This window comes from Arvicola amphibius, chromosome 5 (genome assembly GCF_903992535.2).
Source record: "Arvicola amphibius chromosome 5, mArvAmp1.2, whole genome shotgun sequence".
Lineage (NCBI taxonomy): Eukaryota > Metazoa > Chordata > Mammalia > Rodentia > Cricetidae > Arvicola > Arvicola amphibius.
Genome location: NC_052051.1, coordinates 14,036,821 through 14,047,073, shown reverse-complemented (window position 1 = coordinate 14,047,073; position 10,253 = coordinate 14,036,821). Strand labels below are relative to the sequence as shown.

At 50.5% G+C, this 10,253-nt stretch overlaps 2 protein-coding genes across 2 annotated transcripts; one reads left to right on the top strand and one right to left on the bottom strand.

The window, feature by feature from the left end:
* The first annotated feature begins 1,235 nt into the window (after window positions 1-1,235).
* Wfdc2 (WAP four-disulfide core domain 2) lies at window positions 1,236-6,082 on the top strand. Its single transcript, XM_038330600.1, has 5 exons — window positions 1,236-1,391; window positions 1,865-2,008; window positions 2,641-2,748; window positions 3,365-3,511; window positions 5,913-6,082. The coding sequence occupies exons 1-4, from the start codon at window positions 1,313-1,315 to the stop codon at window positions 3,508-3,510; spliced, it is 477 nt and encodes a 158-aa protein (XP_038186528.1). The 5' UTR covers window positions 1,236-1,312; the 3' UTR covers window position 3,511; window positions 5,913-6,082.
* Window positions 6,083-7,395: 1,313 nt separating this feature from the next.
* Window positions 7,396-10,253, bottom strand: Spint3 (serine peptidase inhibitor, Kunitz type 3). Its single transcript, XM_038331316.2, has 2 exons — window positions 10,178-10,253; window positions 7,396-7,586 (listed from the first exon to the last, which is right to left on the bottom strand). Exons 1-2 carry the CDS (start codon window positions 10,251-10,253, stop codon window positions 7,396-7,398), a joined length of 267 nt encoding a protein of 88 aa, XP_038187244.2.

The following is a 10,253-nucleotide window of genomic DNA, read 5'->3' as shown; positions in this document are numbered from 1 at the left end:
TTAATCATTGTTCTTCTTTTTCTCTCCCTGTTTGTAGTCCTCAGGATTGAACCTTGGGGCCTCACACATTCTAGGCAAGGGCTGTATCCACTGAGGTACAACCCTAGTCCCCAGTCATCATTTTCACAGATGACAAAATGGCTCTTCAGAAGAGGGAAATGTTTCATCAAGACCAGTGCTGGGCAGCCCGGTTTTGATGATGGTAACTGAATACGGTGGTTCACACCTCGGTGGGTGCAGAGCTAAAATAAATCCAGCCGAGACATAAAAGGTAGGAGAACCATTATTTCCTGCAGAGGCCAGGAGAAGAAGGGAGTAATCTCCAAAATGATACTCTCGGCAACAAGGGAAGGCCAGGCAGGGGGAGGAATTTATTATGGAGATACATACAGATCCATACGGAGAGGGTCTTAGGGAAATCTCCTCTCCTGCACGTGCCCAGTTGGCACAGCTAAGATTTGCCCGCCTTAAAGGTGCCTGTCATCTGCGTCGTCATCGTCATCACTCCAGCAAATGCTTATGATGGAATGGAGGAAACATAGCCTGGAGGAAGAGATGTGTATTCAAAATCTTGCCTGAACGGCTTTGGTTGGGGACTTAGGTTGGGGTCAAATCTCTGAATGTCGGGCCTGTGTGTCATAGGCAGTTGACAGTAATAACTCTCTAGTCATGAGAGAAAAAGATGCTATGAGACTGAGGTCCCCATTCTGCCCTAACGGAGTGTGGTAGGAAGAAGCAGAAATGCGTCTAAAAGGGCCGGATATTGTACGGGTGTTTCTCCTTCATGGGCCTGCTCCCTGCAGGTCAGATGGGCTCCTTAACTACGCCCATTGACTAGCCTTCTACTAATCCCTGAACAGGGCTCTGCATTCTGATCCATCTGACCCCAAGTCTCAGCACTTAATCCCCAGCATCTGTGGCCTCCCCGTAGCCTTGCCCTTTCTTCCTTATTCCTGGACTCCAGTCGTTCCAGGGAGGACCCCAGACTCTTTAAAAATGAGTTCAGGAGCCCTGGGCCTGGGCCCTTTGCTCCCGCTGCCCTGCCTTGCCCTCAGGCTTCGGAAAGGTAGGAAGAGAGGGAGGGGTGGACTAGTGTCCGGCTACAACTGGCTCGGAAGCTGTCTCGGTTCCTGGTTCCCACCAGAGCCAAGAGTGACACCTGATCCCGGGGGATTGTGAAATGGCAGGAGGTGGCAGGGCGCCCGCGCTGCCCGCTGTGCTTCCTACCCGCCTCCTGCTCCCCTCGCTCGGCCCCGCCCCCGGCGCGAGCGGTTAAATCCCCCCCACCCAGGCTGCAGCTCACACCTGCACCATGCCCGCCTGTCGCCTGTGCTTGCCGGCTGCAGGCCTTCTTCTGGGGCTGCTGCTGTCCACCCCCCTCTCAGGCGCAGGTAAGTGCAGCCAGGAGTGCGGTGCCCAGAAGTAGGGACTCTGGGGGGCGAAAGTGGGGAGGTCAATGAAAATTTAAATTTCGGGAACCCTGGGGCCTACAGTTAGTGATTCTTGAAGAGTAGGGTTCAGTGTACTGGCGGTGGGGAGACCCCTGAAGGCCGAAAGTTAGAGGGGCGGAGGCTCCCCCTTAGCTGTAGGCGGAGACCCAGTGGAGCGGGAAGATCCCGGGATGATCGAAGCTAGTTCAAGTCCCTAGGGGTCTGCGGCTCTGAAGCCAATCAACAAGGAGCCCCCAAGTATCAGAGACCCCTGGCCCGGGAATGGGCCCCTCTGGGATGTTATGAGTACCTCTGGGTCCAGAGAATCAGAAGTCCTTGGGGTTGAAATGTGAGGATCTTGGAGCAGGGGGATGACTATCCCGGTGGACTGGGCTCGGTTCTCCCTGACAATTCTCTGCTCTCCCCATCCCCAGATGCGGGAACAGAGAAACCGGGTGTGTGCCCTCAGCTCCAAGAGAGTACTGAGTGTGTGGAGGAGTGCTCCTCGGACAACCAGTGCCTCGACAGCCTCAAGTGTTGCCAGGCCGGCTGCAGCTTTATCTGTTCCCTGCCTAATGGTAACCCCTTAGCGACCTGGCAGGGACAAGGCGGGGCAGTCAAGTGCTGCGAGAGGCGGGGAGCGCACGGTTCTGGGAGGAAAGACACCCCGGACCCAGGGACCCCCAACCCCCTGGAAGGTTGAAGCAGTGGAAAGCCGATCCACCTGTGCCCTCCCTTGTCCGGCCTTGGGTGGATGCGGGCGAGGGGGGGTGGACAAGGGCGTCACTGAGGTGCGGCCCAGGGGGGAGGTCCCCCCATTCCTGGTTGGGCTCGATTCTCTGGTGCATGACGGGCTTCCGGGCACGCACAGCGAGACTTTGTTCCCGTACCCGGGCGCAGTGGCTTCCTTGGCTGGAGACTGTGGGCAATCCCTGGGTGGCATGAGGCCTGGGACCCGAGCCCTGGGGACCTCTTGCTTCTGGAGTCCCTCCCTCAGGACCTTCGCCGTCTGGCCTGACTAGACTCCTCAGATTTCTCCCTGAGGGCGGGAAAGAACTTTGCCACACCCTAGTCTGTGGAAGCCAGCGGCCCAAAGAAATAGTCTTGCACAAAGTCACACCGCCATCCTGTGGCTGGCAGAGGTTCCGTTTCTTTCTTTGACATTTTCTGGCTTTCCCTCCTTTATCTTTAAAACCATCTCCACCCTTAGGACTGGCTGAGGAAGAGCTTCGGGATACTTCTTCATCAGTCAACCATACTTCTCCATCAGAGGGAGGTCAAGTCTCCACCATGGCACCTGCTGTGGCCATGGATGAAGGTAAGGTCACATGGAATCTAAGCTTCTCATTTCCAAGAGAGAAAAGCTGAGGCTAGGAGGTGGGGGTGGGGACAGGTTTGTAGTTGCTGATCTTGATCGTGGCCACCACCTCTACCCCCTATTTTGCCTTTACTATGTTCCCTAGGGATGCAGCAGACGCTGGGAGTGTTTATACTTAGGAGTCCCAAGGCAAAGAAAGCAGCAAGGTGGAAAGTGGAGGGAATTACTTATTATTATCAAGAAGTTTGATTTTTCAGGGTGGTGTGTGTGGGCAATAACTGCTTTTGTAAGAACCCCACAGTATAGTGACATGATTCCATGTGACATCTAAAGACGGGGCTTCGGGAGATTTGGGCCCTCAGTCACAAGGGTAGAAAATGGCAGAATTGTGTGACTCAGGCTGAGGTTCTGTGATTTCAAATCCCTCTGAGAGCAGGAATAGGGGTTTGCAGATAATCTCTTCAGGACCTCTGAGAGCAACTCAGGTTCCCACAATCAACTCGGGTAGGCAGATCTAGGTGATCCAGCTTCAGGGCAGTGTTCAACCGCGCTTTGCTGATTGTCTAACTGGATCCCCGACCCCCAGCTTAGCCCTCTTACTCCTTTGCCTACCCAGAAAAGCAGGGCTCCTGCCCCAGCGTGGACTTCCCCAAGCTTGGCATCTGTGAGGACCAGTGCCAGGTGGATAGCCAGTGTCCTGGCAACACGAAATGCTGCCGTAATGGCTGTGGGAAGATGACTTGTACCACACCCAAATTCTGAGGTAGGTGGGAGCAGGAGAGCTGGTTCACAGATGCCCTAGTATGGGGTCCTTCCTTACAGCAAGCTGCAAAGGAAGACCTCGGAAAACACAGTGATAATGAATCTGTCCATATATTCACCTTCGTCATCTCAGCCAATATTCATCTATAGTGCGTGGATGGTGTGTGAACAAACGAATCAGACACAGAGGCTGGGGGATGGGTTTTCCTGTCTAGTGTGTGAGGAAAGAGATAAACACGCTGATTTTGTAGTATGTCACAGGGAGGTATGTGGCAGGGGACAAAGAAAACAGGAGGGAAGTGTTCTTGGGGGAGGAGAGACAAGGGGCGTTACTGTAACTTTTACGTGAGATAGTGGGTGAAGACTATCATGAGAAGGAGGTGTGAAATGAGAGAAGGCACATGAGTGTGTCCAGGCAGAGGTAGTAGGAATATGAAGGCAAGAACATCACTGGGGCATTTAAGGAAGAACCCGAAGGCTGAGTAAAAATAAGAAGGCAGGCCCAAAGCTCTGAGACAGACGATCTGAGGGCCTTAGAGGCCATTGTCTTGACCCAGAGGTGTGTCTTCAGAAAGAGACTTGCCCTGATGTTTTGAAAGGGCCCTCCTGTATTATGCAGTGATATAGCTAGAACGCTGAGGGCAGGAAAGATTCATAGACTCACCGGTGAATGACATGGCAGATGAGCCTGACCAGGAGGGAGGCAGGGGACAGAGGTGGCCAGTTCACCACTTCACAAAGAAGAATGGTGGGTTTTGCTATGAGTGATGAGCTTCTCTTTGGTTTAGCAGGAACTTCGGTAAGTCAGGAACTGGAAAGGGATAGCTGTGTGTCCTAGGGGAGAGAACGATGCTGGGGGCGGGGCAGAGAAGAGTGGATGGCCAGTGGGGTTGAGAAGGTATTTCTCTGCATTGTGAGTGGGACACAGAGGAGATGATCTTTATTTACTCCAAAGGCTCCTCTTTGTGGGCAAAGGCAGCTGAGGTCATTAACTTCCGTTGCATTTATTAGTTGTGTCTGAGATGGATTAAGCATTCACTCTGAGCAAGCCAGGACTAAAATCAGTATCTTTAGTGCTTAGGGCCCTGAAAGGAGAACTTTGGGAAGTCACTTCCCTTTGTATGTGACTAAAAACAAAATGCTATTCAGTTGGGGCTAGATTGGTGACTCAGCGGAGAACACTTGGTTTCTGGTGACAACCAGCTATAACCCAAGTTCCAGGGGCTCTGGTGCCCTCTTCTGGCGTCCAAGGACATTGCACACACACAAGGTATATACACACACACACACACACACACACACACACCTAACACAAAACACTAATATAGCATTATGTCACACAGTTAGGTGTTAAAAAGGGAGAAACTGAGACAGAGACTTGGTTGGCCTGTTAGGTGATCCATCAGTGTGGCTGTTTGAGGTTCTGGGACAGAAAGGAGACCACTCACTCCAGCTTGCAGTGCAATGGCTGAGATGGAAGAATTGATAACACAGCCTGTGCCATTAATCAGTGACCATTGCTGTGGGAAAAAGATGAGGAAATGCCACCCAGGCTTGAGGGAGGGGGGATGGAGTAGAAGCAGTTGGAGAATGCTTCCCAGGTGCTGACCTTGAAGTGGCACAAAAGGATGAGGCCATGATTCATGGTTTGGTGAGATGCAGGGTGGGATGCTGTTCAAGGCAGAGGAAGCCATGATGAGCAAGAACTTGAACAAGCCATTGGTTGCAATCACCGATTGCTGGGGGGAATCCATTAGTATACAAGAGATTATTATATTAGTATTCGCCAGAGACGGGGAATGTACCAAATGTCTCATGCTTGTTATTTCAAAGTATGCTTTTCAGAGGTTAGGAGGGAGATGTGGTCTTCCTAGGACCCTGAACTGTGCTATGATGCCAATGTTCTCCTTGAATGTCAACCGCATGGTGGGCATTGCAAGCAGGAAGACCAGGTTCAGATTTCTGCTCTGACCCGTACCTAGCTTCTTCTGCTCCTCGGCCACAATTATTTTCCTTACAGATTGGGGATAAATGTCATCTATTCAGCCAGTTCATCTCAAGTTGATCTAAGGAATGAAGGCATGGTGGGACTTTTGGTGGTAGAAGGAAGATTCGAGGGAGATAAATAAATGTTTCTGGGTCTCCAGAGAGGCCACAGTGGTCAGATAGGATCATGGCTTACCCAAGGAGGTCCTGGAACAGGTTTGATTTGCAGTATAAGAGATGGATCTAGAATCTGCTGGAAGATGCAGGCAGAGCTCCCAAGAAGGTTGTGCATCGCTGTGTATGCAGTGTAACGGAGGAAGGAGGAAGCTAGGTCAGGATTTAAACTGCTGACACCTGTGTTTAGTATGACAGATGTTAGTGTTGATGATGTCATGGTTTTCTTCCTTCATCCGCAGTCACCACCAGCCTGAGGAATGGGACGAGGATGCTTCTGCCGGGCCGTGCATCTGGCGTCATTCCCGGGGCCTCCCTTCTCTCTGGTCTTTGTGTTTCTTCCTGGACCTGCAAAAGCATCTCCCTTTTCTAACCAATAAAGAGCTCCCTTTCAGCAATGGAGACGCCATAACACCTGCTCTCTTCACTCTGCCTGGTTCCCCTGACTTGGTTTAGGTGGGTGAGAGAGTTTGGGACAACTGGGTCATCCAGGCTCAAAATCCAGGAAAGATTAGTTCTGAAGTCATGAACAATGATTCAGGTATGTCTCTGGGGTGCTAGCATTTCTCTGGTGAATTGTTTCACCAATCCTGTGGAGTTCCTTATTCTTCAAAGATCATGGAGCCCACACGGCCTCTTAGGGGCTGAGGAGCACCTTCGAAATCAGTCAGATTCACTCCTGGGGGTGTTGCGTGCTCTCTGCTAGACAGTGCTGGGAGACGTGCTCAGGGAGGCGTCCTAGCTGCTCAGAGTCCTCAGAGAAGTTCATGACAGTCCGGGGGTCTGCTGAGCAGGCCGTCAGTAAACGCATGCGGCCCAAGTCTGAGGGCCTGGATTCAGATCCTAGCACCCATTTATAAAAGGTCAGACACAGCAGTATGCCTTCACCCTACCACTGGGGATGGGGATGAGGTCGGAGACAGGTTAATTCCCAGATCTTTATGGACAGCCAATCTAGCCAAATACCAAGCATCAAGTTCAGAAAGAGACAGCTTGCAGGAATTGGCTCTCTTCTTCCATCATGTGGGTTCCAGGGATCGTATTCAGTTGGTCAGGCTTGGTGGCAAGCACCCTTACCCACAGAGCCATCTCTCTGCCCTCCCCCTTCCCGCGTGGTTTAAAAAGAAGCCCTTGCCTAGCTTTGTGCCTCATCTCACCTTGAAATGACAGAGCAGACAGGCTCATCTTCCTCCTCTCCTTTCAGAGAGTAATAATTGTTGTTTAAGGAAAACCAGAGGACCTGGGGCTAGGGCTTGCCTGTCCTCTTCATGTCATGACTTAGCTTTAGCAGGAGGTAAAAACTTGCTATTTTTAAAATTAAAAGTGGCCTTAAAAATCTTCAGTTTTTTTTCTCCTCTCCATTCACTATTTATTCCTGTTTCTGCTTAGTGTGGGGCTTGGTACAAACATCTCTTACATCATGGGTCATTTCCTTAGTCCAGTATAGGCCCTCCCTTTTAGTCCCAACTCTGAGTCTTTATCTTCAGATGGGTGGAACAGCAATCCATACTAAGTTTTGAGTGGCACTTCTAAATTTTCCCAGTGGACTTGTATTTTACAAGGAAAGATTTTTAAGCAGGATGCTAACATTTGTGCAGTTTCTGAGATAGAATTAACTTTAGGGAAATGTATTTAGAGGAATGCATTTTTTTATTCACACACAAAAAGCCTTAGGGGACCCCCTAGGGAGCTTGACTTCATGGAGAGCCACACAGGCTGGATAAATCAGGAACGTCTGCAGGCTAAGCGGCACTGATTTCTGCTCAGAAAGTTGTTTTCGTTGCCTCCACAGCCTCCGTAGCTAAACCGCTCACACTTGCCAGATTTGATGTTATAGTGCCATCGCAGTAGGGTGGCTCGGCATTCACCCCTTTCCAAAGGAAGTTTGCATAGCGCTGGTAAGGGATTTCTGAATACTTGAAGAAGAAGAGTGGTTAGGGGGGCCAAATCCATCACCACCCCCTGCTACTCTCCCCTCTGCTGGAGGCTTCCATGGTCACAAGGGGCAAGGCTGAGGCCATCCATGACAGCCGCCTCTTCCCACCCGAACTTCTCCATCTCAACAGAAGCCAAGGTTTGTACTTCTGCAAGCAGTGAAACTCCCTTGCCTAGGATTTCGACATAAGCCCTGCCACCCATGACTGCATGAGGCTGTAGAGACGTCACATCTCCAAGTCTCCAGTTTGTTGTCTGTGACGCCAAGGAGCTGAGCCCTGGATCTCCTTCGCCCCCTCAGATTTGATTTGCTGCAGTCAGACCCTGCAGGTTTCTGCCTTCTATCTCACAGTCTGTTCCAGAATGGGCAGACTGAAGGGAAAGGGTGGGCCTTGAGTCTGAGAGCAGGGTTTCAGGTCTGACACAGTCATTTGCTAGCTGATAACCCTGTATGCACTGAGTTTCCTGACCATAAGCTGGACTGTAATGTTCACATTTTGGGGCTAATTGAGAGGTTAAAGAGAACTAACGAGGGCTGGGGACAGGAGTGGAACACACTTTTAATCCCAGCATTCAGGAGAGGCAGAGGCAGGGGGATCTCTATGGGTTGGAGGCCAGCTGGTCTACATAGAGAGCTCCAGGTCAGGCAGAGCTGTATAATGAGACCCATCTCAACAAAATACAGCAACAAAAATAGGGAACAAAACCAAACAAAAACAGCAAATAAGAAGCACTGAGAAGTCCAACAACTAAAAAACAAACAAACAAAAAACCAATCACCGGATAATGGTAAACTGCCCCTAAGCATCCTCTTCTTCCTAAGCAACAAGACCTAGCAACACAAACCTTGCATACTAACTCTGCAGCCCTAGTTCCCAGTGCAGGAATGCCTCTGAGGTCTCAGCAAACACCCAACAAAGCCACAATAACCATGAGCTCCTCGTGCTAGAAGCTTCTTTGTATTTTTTATGTACACTCACATGTGTCTGTGGCTGCATGTGTGTATGGGTGCATGTATGTGTGTGTGTTCATATGTGTTGTGAAGGCCAAAGGACAACTTAGGTGTTGTTTTATGGAGTTTTTTTTTTTCAGTCATAGTCCCTCACTAGGCTGGGGCTCACCAAATATGCAAGGCTGGCTGGAGAGTGAGCCATCTGCCTCCCCAGCTCTGGGACCACAAGCATGCCCCTGCGACTGTCCCTCTCCTTTCCTTTTCTTTTGATGTAGGTGTTAGAGATCAAATGCAGGTCTTTAGGCTTTCAAGGAGAATGCTTTACAGAATGCTTTGTCTTCTCAGTCTCTGTAATTACTCTTCCTAGTAACTTTGGGGTGAGTGGAAGATGCCGAGGGCCTCGTGTGTGCCAGGCCAGAGCTCCATTGCTAACCTGTGTCTCTGGTCACTCCAGCTATCGTGGCTTACCATGCTACATGAAGAAACTACAGTCAGAGAGATGGGCATCTATCCCAATGCCAGGAAGTGGGAGAATCAAGACACAAAGCCAGCACGATCCAGGTTCTTAACCTGTCTCCTTTACTGTAGGGTGAAGGGGTGGATGAACATTTTGGGTGGAATTTGGCAGAAGCCTAGGCAGGGGAGAGGTTCAGGTTCTCTATGTCTGTGCCTTGTAAGGCTGGTGCTAGGTACAAGAACAAAATAGTTATCCAGTCAAGATGGAAATGGATTGGGGAGGCAGGGCAAGTTGGCATGTTTGCATAGCATGTGACCTCCTGGTCACAGTAGTATCCTCCTTGACCCCAGGTGACTCAGGAGGAGGTGGAGTCCCACTTGTTTTAAAATGTTCCTAATCTGCTTTCCCTCTTCACTGGTTCTGTTAAAACCAAGAAGAAATCACTTTATTTATTTTTGTGTGTAATAGAGGTGATCCCCCCCCCCTTGTGTGTGTGTGAATAAGACACAACCATTGTTCTTATCCTCTAGAGGAAAAAAACCCTGACATTCTGAGAGACCAGACAACACCCTTGAGGCATAGATTTTTGTAAGTAGTAGGACCAGCTCCTGACCCCTGATGCTACTGACTTGGGAGGGGGACACCCAGGACTCCTACATGCTAATAAGTGTTCCCACACTGAATTATATTCCAGCTCTGAATATTTGTAAAGGGAATCCTCCTGTTCACAAGATCTGAATACATCACATTCATGCCCCTCCCCCCATCCACCTGATGACTTTAAACCACAGCAGAGACAGTGGCCCAAGAAGGAGCCTGACCCTGTCAGGAGGACACATAAAAGTTGAACATATACCTCTCCTTCTTGGTCTCGCTTTGGCCATCACAAGCCCAAACTTTCCTCTTCCAATGGCTCCCTCACCGTCTGTTATGCTATGACATATGCTGTGTATCTTCTCCCCCTACCCTTGCCCCCCCCCTCCAGTGTCTTTGGCTGGTGGCTGTAACTCCAGCTCCTGGGATGGTGCCTGGCACACAGCAAATACCTGACTGCGTCTGCCAGACCTGAACTAGCTCCCTGTCCTGCTGGTTGAGAAACAGACTGTCCCGCAGGGTCCCTGCTCCATTCCTGGTCTACGTTGAGGCCCCCATTTCATACCAACCTTTACTTGGTTCTGAGCAAAGTTCTTGGCAGAAGGCGAGGATCAGGAAAACCGAGAAAGAGGCCTGGAGCTGCAT